General features: G+C 35.6%; 1 protein-coding gene across 20 annotated transcripts in view; it reads left to right on the forward strand.

Annotated features, from left to right (window-relative positions):
- LOC115218076 (unconventional myosin-IXAa) overlaps positions 1-23,258 on the forward strand; it is a 446,542-nt gene that overhangs the window by 364,800 nt on the left and 58,484 nt on the right. For 14 of the 20 annotated variants that reach the window (XM_036507998.1, XM_036508006.1, XM_036507996.1 and 11 more), the window contains 2 exons: positions 7,178-7,276; positions 15,221-15,395. In XM_036507998.1, the coding sequence (XP_036363891.1) occupies positions 7,178-7,276; positions 15,221-15,395 (274 nt within the window). Of the gene's footprint in view, positions 1-7,177; positions 7,277-11,170; positions 11,198-15,220; positions 15,396-23,258 lie in introns of all 20 variants that reach the window. The other 6 variants (XM_036508005.1, XM_036508010.1, XM_036508011.1 and 3 more) reach the window with 2 other exon arrangements.

The raw sequence follows: 23,258 nt of genomic DNA on the forward strand, positions 1-23,258 counted from the left end.
AAATATTTGCTGTTATTAATTCTGATATTCAAAATTGGTCCCTATTGTCAGAACTGATCCCTGTTTTTAAAGATTTGAAGAAATGGCTGCTATTTTTAACCATTTTGAGTGTCTCTGTCGAGCTGTCCTTTTTGCTTGAATGGCAAGATTTTAAGTACAGGTTTACATGCTAGTGTTATTATTACCATATACTAGCAGTATTGCCTGGCGTTGCTTGGGTTTTTTTTTTTTTTCGACCCTTTAGAATTGGAATTTTTGCAAAGTAAAAATTTTGCATTATGTAGCTTGTTATTCTCATTAAGTGAACATTTTTCTGGTTGAAATACATCAAAAAATGGTGACACAGCAGTCAAAAAAATTTTTCAAATTGGGATTTTCATAGAAAAAAAAGCACCTTTTTAATGTAAATAATTTTTGGTGTTAACATGGTCCGACTTGAATTTTATCTTCTACGGAATGAAGAGCAAGTCTTCTTCTATCATACTCTCAATTTTGGTCAACTTGCATCGCAGGGTCTCGGAGGAGATAGTGTTAGTTGAAGGCTACCAAACCTGCGATACACAGACAACTTCAGCTTTATATATATAGAGATTATGTGTTGACCAAAGTACAAGTACCTTTAGCATTTGCATTACAACTTCTAGTTAAGTTAATATTGGAAGAAAGAAAACTTCAAACTCAGTATGAATCAAAAGGATGTAAACAATTGGATCAATGCTTAAATCTAAACAAAAGGGGCAGGGGAGATAACTCCATGCCTTGAATATTCATAATAGGATGACAATAATATTTCAATTTATATTAGAAGTTGGTGTGCAATGTGGGGTATAAACGTTAGCATAAGGGCTAAAAAGGTGTAAAATGAAGTAGGGCAGAGCAAAGTCTGCATAAGATTTACATAAAATTTTAGAGAGCAGAGAATAAACACCAGCACAAGGGTTAGATATGCCTGCAGTGATAGGAAATAAGGCTTTTACACATTGAGTTATATACGTATGTGTTGAGAGGAAATGAATATTAGCCATTAGGGCTAAATTGGCTTACAGTGAGAAGCAGTGGTGGAGGGCATTAACATGAGTTAAATTGGCATAGAGAATGATGGCGAGCTGGAAGAAACGTTAGCACTCCAGGCAAAATGCTTAACGGTATTTCGTCTGCCGTTACATTCTGAGTTCAAATTCCGCCGAAGTCGACTTCTCCTTTCATCCTTTTGGGTGTCGATAAATTAAGTACCAGTTATGCACTGGGATTGATGTAATCAACTTAATCCCTTTGTCTGTCCTTGTTTGTCCCCTCTACGTTTAGCCCCTTGTGGGCAATAAACAAATAAGAAAGGGAGAACACTGGCTCAAAAATTAAACAGGTACACAATAAGAAGAGTACATTTTCTCAAGGGTTAACTCTTAAACTGCTGTGCCACAAGTAATCACAACTGTCATTGGGTCTTGGACTGCGCATAACCAAAATTCAAAGGGCCAAATAGCTGGAACTAAAAAAACTCCTCTGTACTAGAGGCAAAATTTAGCCTCATTTTAAAAAGAACTTCCCCGTGAAAAGACTTCCTGTTGGCACCAGGTATGTGTGTATTTGTTGTTCATTCAGTGGATTTCTTCTTTTGATCTTCAAGGATCATGATGTGTATAGTTCAAGTCAGGGAGTTAGAATTCAGTGATATTAATGATATCATTACAGAATGAGTGCTTGGACTTGGAGAAAATACGTGTAACAGGATGTAAGGCCTCTGGAACACTTGAGGGGCGCAGGTCTTATCCCGTTACGTTAAATTATTTGTCGAAGGAAAACCAAAACTTCGAATATCTTCAACAGCATAAATAATATTTATTTTTCTGGATTCGCAATAATATATATACATATATTTCCTTCAGGGCGAACCGGTAGCCATTGGGAGCTAGTCACAGCAGTTAAATTGTGTGAGCCAAATGCTGTCTAGTTCCAGTGTAGAGTAGCTTTGCCACGTGTTGGCTTGCTTGGGAGAGCCGTGAGGACGCGTCCGTTCATTTCGGCTGCAGCTTCGAAAGAGATCGATACAGCGGGAAATCTTGCTGTTGGTAGTTCTCTGCACATGCGCATGAAGGAACTTCTGGCGGCCTACCAGAAGAAATCCAACTCTGCGCATGCGCGCTGAAAACTTCCAAAATGGCATCACTACATACACATATTTTAGTGTAATCTGAACACTAAATCTGTAACCTGAGTGACATTGGGATTTATCAATTGTGACTGGGAGTAGAGTGATGATATAGTTGATCCTTGTATTAACACTTTCATTAGTGATGTGGGCTCTACAAAATCTTTGAACTTAGAAACAAAACCTCTTGAGTATCTCCAACTTTTCCATAATGGAATTATCCTCAGGATGAGCTATGAGACCACAGGATATGCACATCTACAAGGAACAGCACCTTCATTAACTCAATGGAGAAAATGAAGGCATATGTCAGTGCTTTTTCTCTAATGAGATGTGTGCAACTTTCAGGTCAGAGAGGCTACAAGAGCACAAATTCAGTTATGAGACAGGAAACCCAAGAAGCAATATCTTGTAAATATATGAAAATATTTTATCAAATTCTAGTCAAATTATCTCTAATTATCTCTGGGGCTGGTGACAGTGACATGACAGGTAAAGTTTATAGCATACAACCAACAGTTATTACATCCTATCACCAGGTTTCACTGAAATTTATGTAGTAGTTTTATAAATATGATTTCTATAGTGGACCAACTGCATTTTTGGGAAAATCTTTAGTTTCTAACAGGATTGGGGAGATTAGCATAGAGAAATTGCTGCTAGTGTTTGAGAGGTAAACAAGTATGTAGTGAGAAGAAATAAATAAGTAGCTCATGAGTTAAATAGGCTTTCAGTGTGATGGGGAACAGCACAAGGGTTGAATAAGCATACAGTAATAGGGACTAAATTGTAGACATATTTTTATGTGGAGAGCATGAAAATGCTGAGCAGAAAACTTCGTAAACACTAGGGCATAATTACATTCCTTTAGACTGTTTGCTTGTGTTCCTTCAATCCTAAATCCCAGATTCTTTGCAGCTTTGCATTGCATTATTTAAGTGATTCATTGCATTGGTACACAAGTCAAGATTTATATGTAAAAAAAAAAAAATGCAGTGCAGCTCCATTATATAGGAGTTGTTAGGGGTCCACAAATATCATTGTGGAACCACATTAAATCTGGGTTCAAGAGAAATCCAGGGATAAGGCAGCAAGCTGGCAGAAACGTTAGCATGCCGGGCAAAATGCTAAGCGGTATTTCATCTGCTGTTACATTCTGAGTTCAAATTCCGCTGAGGTCGACTTTGCCTTTCATCCTTTTGGGGTCGATAAATTAAGTACCAGTTATGCACTGGGGTCGATACAATCGACTTAATCCATTTGTCTGTCCTTGTTTCTCCTCTCTCTGTTTAGCCCCTTGTGGGTAGTAAAGAAATAGGTATTTTGTCTGCTGCTAAGTTCTGAGTTTGAATTCCGCCGAGGTCGACTTTGCCTATCATCCTTTCAGAGTCGATAAATTAAGTACCAGTTATGCACTGGGGTCGATGTAATCGACTTAATCCCTTTGTCTGTCCTTGTTTGTCCCCTCTATGTTTAGCCCCTTGTGGGCAATAAATAAATAAGAATTATCGAGGAATTAGTCTGGGGCATGTTATGACAGGGCTGCACCATGCTTTTAATCCCAGCATCATTCTGAAACAAACGTGCCACCTTCTCTACCCACCTTACAGCAACCCCCATATTTGATCCCCTACAGCAGCTGTTACAACTTCTTTCTTGCTCTTGTCAACTTACCCATGTTTTTTTTTAAATATATATATAAATATATATGTTTTTTTTCTTCACAGCAGCTTTAAAAATGATGATGATATGAATGTTCCAGACATTAAAAAAATTCCCTTGTTGATTTTGATCCTCCCTACTTGCCCCTATAATTGTTCTTTTATTATTTGGACTCATTAGACTGAGGTACCAGCATTCAGTGGATTTTTTCTATCCCTTTTTTAAAATTTTTTTTTTATTTGAAGTGGAATATATCAGAATCAGTATTTTCTCATATTTAATTTTATCAACCTTGGATAACGAAGAATGAAATGAATTAGGGAAATGGGCATAAGGGGAGGTAACTGAAAGGAAATTCTGAATGCCCCTAATTTTTGAGGTGAATTTATTCCAGTAAATACGTTGGTGTATCCTGATGAGGTGCAGAGTTATCTCTCTTATTTATTCTTTTACTTGTTCCAGTCATTTGACTGTGGCCATGCTGGAACACCGCCTTGAAGGGTTGTAGTCAAACAAATCAACCCCAGGATTTTTTTTTTAAAAGCCTAGTACTTATTCAAACAGTCTCTTTTGCTGAACCACTAAGTTGGGATGTAAACACAGCAGCACAGACACAAAGACACACACACACACAGATATATATATATATATATATATATATATATATATATATATATATATATAATATATATATATATATATACATATACATACACACTTGATGGGCTTCTTTCAGTTTCTGTCTACCACTCACAAGGCTTTGGTCAGCCTGAGGCTATAATAGAAGATACTTGCCCAAGATGCCATGCAGTGGGACTGAACCCAGAACCATGTGGTTGGGAATCAATGTCAAGTATTTTTTCCCTCTCAATGTTAATTTATTTATATTTGTCATTTTAATGCTTCCGCTGTCAAATGTATTAACACTAATACATTTATCCATCTGTCCATCCAGTCAAAAAATTGGGGGGTTCAATAAAAACACCTTGTAATATTTGTAAAGCAAAACAAGGTGGTAAGCTGGCAGAAACGTTAGCACACCGGGCAAAATGCTTAGTGGTATTTCGTCTGTCTACATTCTGAGTTCAAATTCTGCTGAGGTCAACTTTGCTTTTCATCCTTTTGGGGTTGATAAATTAAGTACCAGTTGCATACTGGGGTCAATGTAATTGACTGGCCTCCACCTCCCCCAAAGTTTTGGGCTTTGTGCCTAGAGTAGAAAAGAATATTGCTCTCATCCCTATTGTTGAGTCATAATTTAATTACCTCCCTATAAACCAAGTATGTGTCCCTTTTGTTTCTTATAGTTCTGATAAAATATTTACCAAAGTATCAGGAAGGGGGTTAATATAATCTACTTCAAAAAAAAAAAAAAAGTTGGGAGGAAAAATCCCTGAATTTGGTTTCCAGGAATGGCCACAGGCCTACTAAAATGAGAAGTGAAAATAATACAAGTTTATGTAAAAGTAAAAGTTCTTCCTTTGTTCTGAAATCTTACATCATTTTCTGAGATGACTTAATATAAATTACACCTTGTTTTAATGATAAAATATGTCTGTCTGTTGCTGTTTTATCTCTAACTTCTTTCTTGTCATATACCTTTATTTTGATGATCAAATGTTTCACCCTATTTCTGTTACATCTGAAACCCCTTTTTTGCTCCAACTCCTTAATTTAATCATCAAAATATTTCATTGTTTCTGTTGCATTTCTTATTCCTTTCTTGTCTCAACCCTTAATTTGATCTTCAAATACTTTCACCTTGTGTCTCTTTTATTTCTGTTCCCTTTTTTGCTACCATCCTTAATTTGATCCCCAAATATTTCACTGTTTCTGTTATGTTTCTAACCCCTTTCTTGTCACAACCCTTAATTTGATCATCAAATATTTTCACCCTGCTTCTCTTTTATTTCTAACCCCTTTTATTTCCTCCACTCTTAATTTTATCACCAAATATTTCACCCCTTTCTTATCACAACTTTTGTTTTGATGGTCACCTATTTCACTCCTTATCTGTTGCATTTCTAACCCATTTTTTGTCACAACCCTTATGAGAAACAAAGTTAAATGAACCATGAAAAGAGTCTCTAAACCTGCTAGAAATATCAGCCAAATCTCTCTCAAATCATAACCAGCTGTTATCAAAATAGGATTTTAAAAAAAGGGAATAAATCTCCTTTCCAAGTCATACAAACTCTTCCAGGTTTTTGTGGTTATATATTCCCTTCTGGATGGGACACCAGTCCATTGTAGGTTTATGCGTCTTTGCCAGATGAGTGGACCGGAGCAACATGAAATTGCCCAAGTCAGCCTTGACCAAGCATGATCAAATCCAGTGATCAAATCCATTTCAACCATGACTGCCCAATTCTTATTTCTTTATTGCCCACAAGGGGCTAAACGTAGAGGGGACAAACAAGGACAGACAAAGGGATTAAGTCAATTACATCGACCCCAGTGTGTAACTGGTACTTAATTTATCGACCCTGAAAGGATGAAAAGCAAAGTCGACCTCGGCGGAATTTGAACTCAGAATGTAACGGCAGACGAAATATCGCTAAGCATTTCGCCCGGTGTGCTAACGTTTCTGCCAGCTCGCCGTCTGACTGCCCAGTTCTGTAACTTGAGGGTATGCCCTGACACATTTTTACCACCAACGTCTCCCTCCTTCAACTGGGGTAACTAAATATCTCTCACACAGCAAGTCATCTGTTTCTATGCCCCTATCATATTTAGCTTAAAGCCACCTCCCTCAGTACTATACATGCACCTCAGTTGTTGGGGTTGTGGGGCCTTGTCTTGTGAGCTACTTTGCGACTGCATTAGTGCCAATTGCCATATACAAAGCACTCAGTAAAATCTCTGAATCTGTTGGCATTAAGAAGGGCATCCAGCTGTAAAAACTATGCCAAAGCAGATATTGGAGCTTGGTGCAGACCTCTGGCTAGCCAGGTCCAGTTGAACCATCCAACCCATACAAGCATGAAAAATGGATATTAAATAATGATGGTGGTGATGATGATGATTGTTAATTGCATCTGGGTTTGCTTTTATTTTTTTATTTTTTTTTATGGCAATAATGGGAATTTGATGGGTGGGATTTGGTGGAGATTTGGTCACTATTTCTAGCAGCTTGAGTGAATGTATAAAAGCTCTCCTTTTGTACCTCTCCCTTTCTCTCCCTCTCCCTCTCTCTTGTTCCATTGCTTTTGTTATTTTTCCTTCATTTCTGGTGTGAAAGGAATGAGCTGGTGTTTCTTCTAAACCACTGAATGTTCTCACTCTATTTACCCCTTTTTTTTTGTTTGTTTGTTCTTCTTCATATTAAAAACCAAAAAGTATTCTTCTCTTTCTAAAATTTGGCAGACATCTTCTCCCAGTGGATCGTACTCTTTGCCCTATGACGCACCTTTGCTGTTGACCATTTTGCTGCCATTACAGCACCATGGATTAAAGCATTCTCGAGTAGGTCCAAATCAAGTAAATGCCATGCATCTTAGATTTCTTTAATATCCAGTCCGTGTACATTTGGTGATGGTGCAACTTTGTAATGTTTTTAATCATTATTATTATTCATATTATTTTTCTTATTATTAATTATTGTTATTATTGTTATTATAATATTGTTTGGTTGTTGTTGTTTAGCACAGAATGTATGTCTTAAAAAGAATAAATTGCCAATGTATCTTTAGAAATCTGTGTATGTATATACGTATGTATCTATATATATATATATATATATATGTGTATGTATATATATATGTATATGTATATATTGTATTGAAACATATGTTATGATGTACCTTTGGGTAAATATATAAATATACAAGATTTTAGCTGGCACTGCATGTGTTATATAAGTGGGTTAAATACAGAGGACAGTTGTCAAAGGATGTTTTCAGTTGTCTTGTGTGTTTAACTTGGTTCAATTCACGAACTCTGTGTCAGCTGAAATTGGAGATTTCATCATCTGAAGTACATTACAGCATAAAAAAAAGGGGGAAAAAACACACACTGCTTAACACCTCATTTATTTATATAAACACACACACACACATATATACATATAATTTATTGTTATATTCTTTTGAATTTCAATTAAAACAGACTCACAGCGCCTTGTTTTAATTTCACTAAATCTTTAGGATTTAGCCATTAACATTGGTTTTAAACCTCACCAGGAGCTAATCTTTTCGCTTTTTTTTTTAAACATAATTCATAGAGCAGGGATTGCTAGCCTAAATTCTTGCAAACTCACCCTTTATTTCTGTCTTGTGATCTTCAATCATTTCAGTTTACTTTGAGGTTTGCTCATTATTCATTTGAGACTTGTTATGAAATGAATAAATCTAACATGGTCTCATCATCACACAGTTCTTGCCTCCCTATAAATCTTGGTGACATTTTGTCATCACAAACTTAACCCTTTTATTTACCATATTTCAATTGATTTTGAAAGTAATGAAGAATTTAATAAAATAACTTTGCCATTATTAAGTTGGGTTTTAGTACATAAATTAGCTTAAAATTTTGATGGAAGACTTTTGGCGATGTCAGTGCTGCCTGACTGGTTCCTTGTGTCAGTGTCATGTAAAAAGCACCATTCAAGTGGGGTCGTTGCCAGTGCTTTGACTGGCTCCCATGCCGGTGGCATCTAAAAAGCACCCACTACACTCTTGGAGTGGTTGGCGTTATGAAGGGCATCCAGCTGTAGAAACCTTGCCAGATCAGACTGGAGCCTGGTGCAGCCTCCCGGCTTACCAGTTCTCAGTCAAACTGTCCATTCCATGCCAGCATGGTAAGCAGACATTAAACAATGATGATGGTGATGATGATGATCACTTTAAAACTAGAAGTTTGTATTACAGAATCAGGGTCAGTTTCAGGCAGGTTAGTATCAAAAGGGTTAATGTTATTAATCTTATTTTTCTCAGCAGCAATCACTGTTGAATAGATATATGCTCCTGGTGAACTAAATCTCTTACCTGGTTTTTCATCCTTGGTTGTAGTTATTTCACCTCATTCACATTGTTAAACTAACAGCCATGTGAAAAGGCATGCTTGTTACGCAATCCCCTTTTCCTGTCCCCTTTCATATGAATCTACCACTATTTAATCAAAGGCCTTGGAGCTTGGTCAAGAAATCCATTCTTTACCATTAAAAAACCTTGATCCTAAATAAGGAATTTTCCCCCTTTCAAAACCCCGAGCTCATGTAAAGTGACCCTTATGAAAATGAAATGGCTACACCTTTTTCTTCCCTTTTGTTTATAACCAAAACTTAAAACCCAATTCCCTGATGTTAGTGATAACATCTGAATATATGATACCTTATTTATTGTATGGTACTGCTGTGTGTTTTTAGGGGTGTTGTACATTTTTGGTGATATTATCAAAATATAGCATATTAATGTTATCACATTTTCTGTCATAAGGCTGCTGTGTGTTTTAGTAGTATTGTATGTCTGGTTTTTACCTTGGTTCTTTCTCAGGTATCACTAATAAACTATTTTTCTATTGCACCTGTTATTATTTTGCATGACAGCTGTTATTTCCTTTTTTTTTAATTGTTTCTTTTACTGGCATTTGATCATTCAGCTGTGGCCATGCTGGAGCTCTTTCTTCAAAGGACTTATTTCTTTATTCATTTTTCTTAATATTGATTATTTTGTTTAGTACTTATTTTAGTAATGTTTGTTGTACTGACCGAGTTAATTTTTGTCTTGTGGTGTAAAGGGGAGCTAACTCTGTCAGTAAATACCACAAGGTATTCTTGCTCATTCCAATTTACATCAATATACATGTATGTGTGTACATACATACATACATCTATTCTTTACTTCATTTTATCATGAGACTACATCTTTGGTTGATCTTTCAACCTTTGTATATATTTCATATCAAATAGTGTGATATTTCATTTAACTTAACATTGTTATGCCTGTCTTTCATAATAGACTTGCCAAACTCTAAGCTACACTAATTTTAGTAAATTAGTAGACATTAAAATTTTTATTTTTATTTTAGCTATTAGGTATCTAGCAAAATTGGTAGATCATTAGATAAAATGTCTAGCAATATTTAGTTTCGATCCTTTATATTTCAAGTTCAAGACTTATTGAAGTTCACTTTGGTTTTCAGCTTTCATCTTACCCATTGTCGTTAACATAAAACACCATTGAAGTACAAAAGTCTTTTTAACCCTTTCGTTGCTGTATTTATTTTGAGATGCTCTGTGTTTCTTCCAATTACTTTAAATATAACAAAAAATTTAGTAAAATAACTTGGTTGTCATTCAACTAGTGTTAGGAAGATAAACTGTAACTAAGGTTTGGTGGAAGATTTTAATTCAAAACTTCTGAAAACTAGACATTTATACTCAGAACCAGAGCCGGTTTCAGCCGGATTGGTAACGAAAGGGTTAAGTTGTCTGTACCCTTTCCTCTCCATAATATGTGGCTTTCTGCCGATGTTAGAAATTATAACTGTTATGGATTAATTAACTACCTTGCAGTAGTTTGTTTGGCTTTTTTACTTTCTGAGTTCAAATCTCACTGAGGTAGACTTTTTTTTTAATCTGTTTTTTTTTTTGTGTGTGTGGTTGGGTTGGTGGGTGATAGAATAAAGGAGAGCTCAAGTACATTGGTCAGTTTCATCAACTACCACCTTCACCTCAACAGATTGTTAGCCTTGCTAAAGCTGGAGACTTGGCAGAATTGTTCGGCCATTGGAAAAAGAAATGTCCAACAGTATTTGTTCTGGCTCTTTACATTCTGAGTTCAAATCCTGCTGAGGTCGACTTTGCATATCATCCTTCTGGGATCAATAAAAGAAGTACCAGTTGAACACTGGGGTCGATGTTTTCCCATTGAGCTCCACTTTACCTTTCATCCTTTCGGGGTCGATTAAATAAGTACCAGTTATACACTGGGGGTCAATGTAATCAACTTAATCCCTTCCCCCAAATTTGAGGACTTGTGATTTCAGTAGAAAGGATTATCATTATCATCATCATCATTATTATTATTATTATTATTATTATTATTATTATTATTATAAAGGTTCAGTAAATTTTCATTATCAGTTAGTATTAAATAATTAAATGAACTGTAGTTTGGTAAGAACTAGTTTTAATTCACCCCTTCCCCTTCTCCGTTCTTATTGCAAAAACCCTTAGTTCTACATAACTCTTGGTTGAACAGGTACTGTTTTTTTTTGTTTTTTTTTATCTTCTACTTTATTTTCATCTTTTTCCTCTTATTTGTATTTTTTGTTTGTTTCTTATCAAATTCCTTTTCTTTTTCTCTTTTTTTCCCCCTTTATTAATTAAGTCTATGATTTCCTCTTTTTGTCTTTTAGAACATCCATGGTCTTTATTATGAAGATGTAGGTGTTTATTTCTGCGGAATTTTTGTTTTTTTTTTCATGCTGTGTGGCCCCCTCCCCCTCCTCTCCATTCTGCTCCTTTCTTCTGTCCGTGTTCTGCTAGCTCTGTTTGTTATGCTTTGCTGCAAATCATTGTTTATTATACACAAACAATATGTTTGTGGTTGTGTGTATGTGTGTGTGTGAATGAAGTTCTATGCTTTTCTTTTTCCTTCTTTTCTACTCAAGTGCAGTGAATAATTATATTGATATCTGTGTGTGTGGCAGGACTTTAAAAAGATGAGAGGGGAGAGAGAGAGAGAGGCAATGGGGGTTACTGCTGAAAAAAAGTCCCCTCTTCACTCCCCCCAAAAAATAAATAAAAACCCTCACAAAAAAACCCCCAAAATCAAGAGAAAACTGCATCAAGACATGGATGGCAGACAGCACCTACAAATGCAGTCCTTGCAACCAGGACTCATTCTGATGTAGGTCTCTACAGCTACAGCAGATGTTACTATACCAACAAGCCTGAAACAAGTCTTTCTAGATACAGGTCTTAGAAGAGTGATGGATTCTTATATATAGTGTGCGTTTGTGTGTGGCAGAAGGACAGTGAAAACCATTACTGCCACTGGAGACTAGAACTAGGCAGAGTTTTATAAAGATGAGAGGTGAAAGAGAAAGAGGCAGTGGGGTTACTGCTGAAGAAAAGTGTTCCCATCTAAAAAAGAAAAACGAGAGGAAACTGCATCAAGACATGGATGGCAGACAGCACCTATAAATGCAATATCTGCAACCAGAACAGTCATTCCGATGTGTGTGTGTGTACACCTTTGTCTAGCCACAATGTGATAGCTGTAAATGAGTGTCACCATCACACAAGTGGTGTTGTTTCTTTCCAGTCTTCTGTGGAAAAACATGTCTGGCCATAGGGAGAGAGTACCTTGCTTGGAAATAGGGAAGGGTTAGCAACAGGAAGGGCATCTGGCCACAGAAAATCTGCCTCAGCAAAATTCTGTCTGACCCATGCAAGCATGAAAAAGGGGACATTAATGATGATGATGATGATGGTGATGATGGTGATGATGATGTATGTTTTAGATTATTACTTCTTTCCAGAATCCTTTCTGTTTGGTAGTTTCTTGCAGACTTTTGCTCGGACATGGCTTCCAATAAATTCATTCTGGCCTTTTAGAATTCTCTATTACAATTTCATTGTCAGCTGTTTTTGCTCCTACCTAAATCTATAATCTCTGCCCTCCCCCATCTGTGTGTGTATGTATATATATATATATATATATATATATATATATATATATACACACACACACATATATATATCGTTTTGGGATTTGGTTTGCAAGATTCTTTATATGAGTTCGTGTGTTGAAGCATATTCTGTTGTGTCTGGGGAGAGTCATTTTCTTTTTGTGCCTTATAATGTAACACACTCACCGGTAAAATTTCCACTTTTTTCTTATATTTATTTTCCTAAAAAGTGGAAATTTTACCGGTGAGTGTGTTACATTATAAGGCACAAAAAGAAAATCACTCTCCCCAGACACAACAGTATATATATGTATGTATATATATATATATATATATATATATTATATATATATATATATATATATATATACACACACACATATATATATCGTTTTGGGATTTGGTTTGCAAGATTCTTTATATGAGTTCGTGTGTTGAAGCATATTCTGTTGTGTCTGGGGAGAGTCATTTTCTTTTTGTGCCTTATAATGTAACCACTCACCGGTAAAATTTCCACTTTTTTCTTATATTTATTTTCCTAAAAAGTGGAAATTTTACCGGTGAGTGTGTTACATTATAAGGCACAAAAAGAAAATGACTCTCCCCAGACACAACAGTATATATATGTATGTATATATATATATATCTATATATATATATTTATATATATTTATTTATTTATTTATCTGTCTCATCAATGATATAGGCATTCTTATCTTTCTTCTGTGATAATTTATTCCTTTTTACATTTTGGCTTATGTTTAATGCCAAGCTTCCAGTTTTGCATGGTCTCTTGTTATTCCTTACTTTGCATCACTTTGTATGAAATACTTATTGATCTTGCTGTTATTGATCTTGTCTGCTGTTGTTATTGTTGTTGTTCTTTTATTTTCTTATTGTAAATGGTGTGGTTTGAGTTTTTTTAATATTTTTTCGATTATTTTTTTCTGGTCTTTAAAAAAAAAATGTATATCAGAGTATCATAAAAGAAGACAAAAGAACAGTTAGGAAACTATAAAACTATAAAGAGTATTACAGTGTTAGAATGACCCATTCATTTTGAGTTTAATTATGTATTTGTGGAGTTTCTATTAATTGTGGTCAGTTGTTAACCAGGTAGATTTGTAGAACTGTGTCAAGATGGGTATAACTTCCTTTCAGTGTAGTTGAGCAATTACAATATTTGATAGCATATGAGACACACTAACACATTTTTTTTAACCCCCCCAAAAGAATGTCTCAAAAATTAACCCCTGTTCCTATATGCAAAGTTGGGCCTATATTGCATACTTTAATGCATTAATTTTATCTCTTTGTTTTTGAATATTCTCTGCTGAAATTAGTGTGCATCTTTTATGCCATCAAATACAGTAAATACAGTTAGTCCTAGTAAGAGGCTGATTTTACAAGCCTCTCTAATTAGAGCAGATTAAAAATAAAAGGATGTTTCAGCTGACATTAAATGGAGAAAATTCGGCCCAGTGGGCTGTGAAATTAAGAATATAAACTAGCAGTCATATTGTTACACGTTCAAGTCTCACAGCTACGGCCATCATCGTGGTGTAGAGCCCATAGCTCTATCAACAAATAGACTATACATAGTAGTTGTGTAATCATCTCTTTTATAGTATTTCTATTGAAGTAATGGTATGTCCTTATTGTTAGAAATTTTGAAAATAATTAAGAAATAGTAAGATGATATATTTTAATTTAGATATGAACACTTGGAGACAAGGTTTATATATAATATATATATATATATAAATATATATATATATATATAATTTATAAGTAAGGGCAAAATAAAAAATTTCTAATGCCAAAATATGCCGAAAATAGACACTACGTCAATAACCATGTAATTTGTCACTACAAGCACGTGTTTCAAAGAAAGCCGACAGAAGTTTCTAAAAAATTCCGTTATTACCATATCGGACCCGATTTCAGAGTTAGTTCATAAGAACCTTCTCTTCATCAGAGATAAATGCGGTGAATAAATAAGTGAAATACTTACTCATACCCATGGAAGAAGTGAGCACTAAGCCACGAGTACAATTAAGTACCCCAAATATATCCAAAATAGAAATTCTCTAGCACACCTCGAGACACGTGCGATTCGAACAGAAAAGCTCTCGTAAAGTGAGAGAGTCTGGAAGTGAACACTATTAAATTAACATCTAATATAGGATAGAATTTTTTATCAATGGCCAGCATATTAAAAAATACCTTTAATATATATATATTGTTTGTTCCTTCTTGAGTCATGCCTGGCTCATAAGGGTCGGTTTCCCAGTTTCCGTGGTTGCTATTTTTAGCAGACTGTGACACTTCATGTAGAAGTTGTCTATTCAGGTCATCTGTTATTTTGTTCTCTTGATTGCTGTTTGCTAGAAACATCTTTGAATTGATTGAAAAATTTGGTGGGGGGGGGTGGATTTAAGATTGCAGTAAATAATATATTTGAATAAATTTTCAAAGTTTTGCATTTCTAATTGTTGATGTCATTTATTCCTGCTTCAAGTAAGATCGAGTTAGGTTTGTTAGCTTTCACTCCCAAAACTAGTACTGGATGTTTATTGCACACTTAATATAATTGTTTTAAATGTACATATTCTTCATTCTACTGTTAGATATCTGGTTATGATTTTAACGAATTGTTTTTTGAACTGACTTTTAAAGCTCATTTTCTCATTTTTTTCAATGAATTATTTATTTATTTATTGATCTAATTGACTTTCAATTAATTAATTAGTATATGTTGCATTTTTAAAGGATTTATCGTCATCAGCACTATTTCCGCTAATATCACCTGAGAAGCAAGGTAATAATGAACGTGCTTCCATGTTTGTGTACGAGAAACAATCAACTGAAGGCGGTGGAGAAAAGTCTGTCATCAACATAAGCCCATTCCGTCGTGCCCGGAAACATTTCAAGAATATAATGGGAGGTGAGTCATTGTTATCATTATTGATAGAAATATTGCTTAATGTATATTTCGAAATATATTTTTAAATTATTGTTTGTGTGTTAGAGAAGATTTTTCATAAAACAAAGCACGTATGATAAACATGTTCTTTTTTCTCGTAAATAGTTAATACTTAGTAAATAATAATATTATTTTTTAGATACTAATTACCATTTCAGTGTCCATATTTCAGATTGATCAGTGGTCAGAGTTCTTGGCTAATATCATATTATTAATTAGTTTTCATTTTTATTTTACTGTTTTTTCATTCAAATTATTATTTTTTTCTATTCTCCAACCAATATTTAGTTTCATTACCATGAACCTATTATCAATGCATCTTTTTTCTCCTAAAGTTTTTCTATCTACAATGATGGCATTCTCAAACCGTGGCATCCTAAATTCTATGGCGTTCTAAATTCTGTGATATCTTTAATTCTGTTGACACCAGTGGTTGATTGTCTTTTAGAACTTAATTTCTCTATTCTGTTAATGCTTTCCAAGGCCGTAATCAGTCGGGGTTATTAATCTAATGATTTTGTTGTACCTGTAGACATTTCCAGTAGCATTCCGGAAGGGAACCAGATGTTGGTCAATAGTGACCTAGTGATTGGGTCATTGGAGATTGGCCACAGCTCCTCATAATTACATATATATTTATAGATACACACACATATACTTACATATACCTATATATATATATATATATATATATATATATATATATATATATATATATATATATCTCATCATCATCATCATCATCATTTGATGTCCACTTTTCATGCTGGTATGCATTGGATGGTTTGACAGAAACCAAACTTTGCTGTCTGCTTTGGCATAGTGTCTAAGGCTGGATGCCCTTGACTAACCCCAGTGACATTACAGGGTGTACTGGGTACTTTTTACATGGCACCAACAGCAGTGAGGTTGATTAATAACTTAGACAAGACTCCTCAACTGAAGTGAATGGAGTAGTTTTGAGTGACAGGAGAAAGGAGTCTTGCATAAGGGGGGAAAACATGTCTATATCAGGTGGGGAGAGAGAGTGTGGCGGAGTAATCATGCTATGTGTGTGTGTATAATATTATCATCATCATCATTATTTAGCATCTGCTTTCCATGCTGGTGTGGGTTAGGTGGTTTGAACTGAAATTGGAGAGCTGAGCCAGGTTCCAATCTGATTTGGAATAGTGAAAAATGCAGGCATGGCTGTGTGGTAAGGAGTTTGTTTCCTAACCACATGGTTCCTGGTTCACTCCTGCTACATGGTACCTTGGACAAATGTCTTCTACTATAGCTCCACAAGCCAGCTAGAGCCTTATGAGTGAATTTGGCAGATGGAAACTTAAAGAAGCCCATCATATGTATATATGTGTGTGTGCATGTTTTACTGTCTCCTTGTCTTGGCATTGCATGATAGTTGCAAAATGTGTCGGAGATGTGGAAAAAAAACTCTGAAGGCTATTTTCTCAACTTTCTCCAAAGCAATTCTCTCTCTAAGTGAAGCATAGATTATTTGGTGTTTCTGCAAAGTGCTGCACACAAATGAAGCAAGCCGGTTACACTGGATGTGTCTGGACAACTGAGCGTAAATGAGCTGAGAGAAAAACTGGTTGTAAAGGGAATTAATGTAATGTGTAAGAGAGAAGACTTAAAACGTATGAAAATATGAAACATATGGAGGATGTCAGTTGAGTAAAGAAGGAGCATTGAGAGAAACCATCGAAGCCATGCAAGCATAGTGTGACAGAAAAGAACAAAATATATATGATGATGATAGTGATAATTGACAATATATATTTATATATGTAAATATCAAACGTGGGCAATGCCAGGTGCTGCCTTGACTGGCTTCTTTTCTGGTGGCACATAAAATGCATCATCCGAATGTGGCTGATGCTGAGTCAAGTACATCAACATCAGCAATATCAAAATCAAATCAAATGGAAATTGCAGTTGTGAGCCCCGTGCCAGTAGCATGTAAAAAGCACCATCCGAATGTGGCTGATGCTAGTGCCGCCTTGACTGGCTTCCGTACTGGTGGCACGTAAAAAGCACCATCTGATTGTGGTCGATGCCAGCTCCTCTGACCCCTTGTGCCAGTGGCACTTAAAAAGTACCCACTACACTCTCGGAGTGGTTAGCGTTAGGAAGGGCACCCACTGTAGAAACACTGCCAGATCAGATTGGGGGCTGGTGCAGCCATCTGGCTTCCCAGACCCCAGTCGGACAGTCCAACCCATGCCAGCGTGGAAAACAGACATTAAACAATGATGATGATGATGATATATTGTGTGTGTGTTGTGTATATTTATATATATATATATTTAGATATATTTCAAAGGTCATACAGAGAAGGGAAAATAGATGAAAACTGGGCAAAAACATTATGGACAGAAAAGAGGATATATGCTGGACCCCCCTTTTGAAGACAACATATGAGTATTCAGTTTTTGCCAAGTGACCAGCACAAATGAATTGTTTATAGTGATGAAATGTTCTTGCCGCACATCAGCTCACTCCTTCCATCAAATCTAACGGAGGCCTCAAAAGACATTTTAAGATCCTCAAAGTTCAGATCTTCTCTGCAGCTCTTGGTGGTCCAAATCGGATATGCAATCTATGTGGGTGTCTTTTCAAAACACTGTCTGGTTTGAAAAGCCACATCAGATACCATGATGGTTCTAAGGTGTAGTAGGTACAGGGAGGTGGGGTTAAACTCTGCTTAAGGAGTAGACAACTACCATATATATATATATATATATATATATATATATATATATATTTATATATATATATACACACTGGAATTAGAAAAGTTGAATATTTTAATTATTGTGTTTTTTTTAAAAAGAATGAAATGAAAATAGTGAAACCTTCTGTCATCATCTTTGTTGTCAGTGTTGTCGTCATCATCATCATCATCATCATCATCATCATCATCATCACTATTATCATCACCTTCAACCACCACCAACACTATCATGATAATCATGATCATAAGCATGACAATCATCAGCAGTGTCATCATTGTCATCACATCACCACAATCATCGTCATCATCATCATCATCAAATTCACTACAAGTTCTCATGTCATTCCCATACATATGTATTGGCTGTAGGAAAGGCATGGATGTCACTACATGGCAGAATTGTTAGCATGCTGGAGAAAATGTTTGGCAGCATTTCTTTTGGCTTTACGTTCTGAGTTCAAATTCTGCCAAGGCTGAATTTGCCTTTCTTTCTTTCAGGATTGATGTAATAAGTACCAGTTATGCACTGGGGTTGACGAGACCTCTCCCCTAAAATTTGGGCTGTTTGTCTATAGTAGAAAGTATTATTGTTATTGTTATTATTATTCTGCCATGGTCGACTTTGCCTTTCATCCTTTCGGGGTCAATAAAGTATCAGTTGCATACTGAGGTTGATCTAATCGACTGCTCCGCCTACCCCCCACCAAATTTTTGGGCCTTTTGCCTAGAGTAGAAAAGATTATTATTATAATTATTATTGTTGTTGTTGTTCTTGTTGTTTAGATTCTGGCGGTACTATTTGTAATTGATCTTTACTTGAAAGTAGGTAATAACAAATCACTAAAGGTTTCAAGTAGTGACTCAAAGAGACAATACTCTCCTTAGAATGTGAACTGTACCCAACATTGCTGTCCTCTGGATCACCTCGAGCTTGACAGCAACTCCAATATTCTTAATATGTTTTTCAAAGCCCTTGGAAACTGCTCCTAACGCTCCAATTACCACCGGTATCACCATTACTTTCCTCATGCCCCATAACTTTCCTATCTCGTCCCGCAGTGGCTGGGATTTCTCACTCTTTTCTGTTTCCTTACATTTCACCCTCGAATTGCTTGGTATTGCAACATCTATTATCTTTGCTTCTTTTTCATCTTTATGGATGATCACGATATCTGGCCATCTCGCCCCTATGACTTGATTGCACAGCATGTTAAAATCCCAGAGTATTTTGTTATGTCCATTTGCCATTACTCCCTCTGGCTTGTGTTCATACCATTGTTTGGCTCTCTCAAGGTTTGCTTTACTGTACAACAACCAGTGGACATATCTGGCCACATTGTCATGTCTCCTTTTGTATTCGCATTGTGCGAGCTTACAGAACTCACTAATGATATGGCTTATACTTTCTCCCTTCTCAGAGCACATCCTCCACTGTGGTGAGTCAGTGCTTTCATTGATGTGATATTTAGAGTATTTTGTTCTGAGAGCTTGTTCTTGAGCACTGCACACTAATGCCTCAGTGGGCCCTTTTAAGTCTCCTTTCTGCAGCCATTGCCAGGTTCTATTCCAATCAATCTCATCTTTATCCATCAAGAACTGACTGCATTTTCTTGTCCTGCCAAATTTTCTTCATTTGTCCTCTCTGGTTTTTCTTAAATCATGTTGGATCTACGACTTCGTTCACTTTTAAGGTTCCCTGCATTTTCACTGCTTCAATCATTTCTTCTTCACCCCCAAACCAGGATATTCTCCTCTTCCATTACACAACCTTCACAACACACCAATCCCTATCCTTCTTCACATAGCTTTTGGGGTGTAGTTCCTTATTTATTGTCATTAATTTACGTTTTTTCCGGTCTATCTCTTGTAATTCATTCTTCTTCCAAGATACTATTCCTGCCCCATATCTCATCAAAGCAACCACCCACATATTAATTGCTCTAATCTTATAGCGGTCATTTACCTTCAATTGAAGCACAAGCTGAGTTCTCCTCAAATACTCTTTCCTGTACATTTCTTTCATCTTGTGTTCATTCATCTTATCTCTTTCAATGATACCCAGGTACTTATAGCCTTCTTCTCTGACTTCCTTTATAGTTTCGCCACCAGAATTTCTGGCTTTGTGCCTATAGTATAAAGGATTATTATTATTGTTGTTGTTGTTGTTGTTAAGGTGGCAAGTTGGCAGAATTTTTGCATGCTAGACGAAATGCTTACCGGTATTTCAACCATCGTTAAGTTCTGCGTTCAAATTCCAAAATTCGATCTCTTTAAAGAATGATTTCCTTTCTCTCTGCCTTGTATTAACATTAGAAATAGTTGCTGTACATCTGTGTTTACCTCTATAAACATACATACATGTGCACACACACACACACACACACACACACACACACACACACACACACACATAGTGTATATATATGTGTGTGTATATGTATACGCATACACTATATATACATGCACATCTGTACATCTACATCCATATATGCACCTTGCTCTCTCTCTCTCTTTATATATATGTGTGTGTGTACATGAACATTTTTATATATTCATGTACACTTGTATATATATATATACATGGATACATTTATACAACTACACACACACACTTGTATGTATATATATATATATATATATATATATGTGCACATGTTTATATATGCATGCATATAAACACCCTACTATCTTACTTTAAAACTGTTACAGTATATATATATATATATATATATATATATACACACACACACACAAAGTATAGGGGTTTAGTTCACAGGTGATCTAAACAATTAGGTACGTAATGTTAACAATTATATATACAAAGATATATATATATATATATATATATATATATAATATATATATATGCACACACATATATAGGATTGTCAAGAGTTGAATGCTTTTGATGATGTGCCTGTCAGATTTTTTTGTTGTTTTTATCTTTTGATAATGAAAATGATATTGGTTATAGCATAATTAAACCCTTTGGCATCAATACCAGTCATATCTGGTCCAAACATTCTCCTGTTTTATGTCCAAACCACCAAGATCCTACATTTCATATTTGACCTGCTATATCATTGTAAACACGAGCACATCATCAAAGTCTTGCGGATATGACATGATGCATGGTGAATTCAAAACAAGGTGAATAAATAAGCTTGTTCTATTTTACAGTGTGGGCTGAATACTAAAGGGTTTCAAAAAATGCTTTTACACACATGCACACACACTCACAGAGGAAACCAGAATACTGGTGTCAAGGTTGTAGATGAATACCTCATGGTGTGTGTGTGTGTGTGTGTTTGTTTGTTTGTGTGTATGCATGTGTGTGTGTGTGCGTGTGTGCGTGCGTGGTAGTCTTGGTTGCTATTTTGTAATGAAGACATCCTCTGGAGGCAGAAACAATTTTAATTAATCAAGAAGCTATGTTGTGAAGTATTTGATATGCTTGTATTTGTCACATATATATATTATACATACAAACATACATACAAACATACATACATATATATATATATACATATATATATATATATATCTATATATATATATATAGATATATATATATAAATATTGGGTTGGAAAACATTTTTATAGCTTTATGTGCTTCAAGATCTATTGTTCTTATATATATATATATATATATATATATATATATAAGAACAATAGATCTTGAAGCACATAAAGCTATAAAAATGTTTTCCAATCCAATATTTATATACTATATATGTGCTTTGAGATCCACTGTTTCAAAAAAAAAAAAAAAAGAAAGAAACAATTATTTCATGTTGTCTTGAAAGTTTATAAATTCTTATGACACCAACAATACATTTATTAATTTATGTTGATTAACCTAAAAGTGATAAACCTCTAAGCTCAGTATGTGAAAGCAGAATATTTTCCGATATGAAATTTGAAGTGGATGGCTCAAAATGTCTCTACCAGCGGTTTCATGCATTTGCTGTACAGCTGACAAAACTGAGCCAGCTACTTCTTAAACTATTGGATTTCTGAATGCATGTTTGTACATTATATGAAAGCATAATAGTTTTTTTTTTTTGCACAAATGTATGCAACATTGTATGGTCAAAATAATGACTGTTTTGAGATCATATCTCCTATTATACAATTTCCTTTGTGGCTTTTGTGGTTTAATATAATCTAAATATGCACATCATCATTATTTTTACCTTCACTTTACCATGCTTGCATGGCCTAGATAGAATTTTGTTGAAGTAGATTGTCTACGGCTAGGTGCCCTCCCTGTTGCTAACCCTTACCTGTTTCCAAGTAAGTTAATATTTCCCCCCTGATGAGCCAGACATGCTTGCACAGAAGTTAATGAATGAAGAACACCACTTGTACGATGATGACTTTTATCCTTTTATCTACAACAGTAGTTCCCAAAATGAGTGGTATTGCTCTCTTGGGGACAGTAGAAAGTTCCAAAAGGGCAATTATGGGATAGCTATTCATGTAAAAATTTGGGTGATAAATGGAGTGGTGATTCATGCAAAAACAACAACATAATGGGTTCATAAGGTTAAGTTTTATTTGTGAAATACAGTTGCTTTGAATTTGCTTCAGACAGATATCTATGTTTGTGAGGGGCGCTTGGAATGTTGGGTGGATGTCAAGGCCAAAAAGTTTGGGAACCACTGATTGACAATTATTACATAAGTGGCACATAAAAAAACACCATTTCGAGCATGGCCGTTGCCAGTACTGCAAGACTGGCCCTCGTGCTGGTGGCATGTAAAAGCACCCAGTACACTCTCGGAGTGGTTGGCGTCCAGCTGTAGAAGAGCATCCAGCTGTAGAAGGGCATCCAGCTGTAGAAGGGCGTCCAGCTGCCAGATCAGATTGGAGCCTGGTGCAGCCATCTGGTTCACCAGTCCTCAGTCAAATCGTCCAACCCATGCTAGCATGGAAAGTGGACGTTAATGATGATCCAGGCACACACACACACATACACACATTTCAATATGTGTGCGTTTGTGTCTTCTTTCTTGATATCGTGTGGTAGTTGTAAATACGTGTCACAGTCATAGAAGTGGTATCCATTTCCAGTATTCTCTTGG

The sequence above is a fragment of the Octopus sinensis genome, linkage group LG12, assembly GCF_006345805.1.
Source record: "Octopus sinensis linkage group LG12, ASM634580v1, whole genome shotgun sequence".
NCBI classification, from domain to species: domain Eukaryota; kingdom Metazoa; phylum Mollusca; class Cephalopoda; order Octopoda; family Octopodidae; genus Octopus; species Octopus sinensis.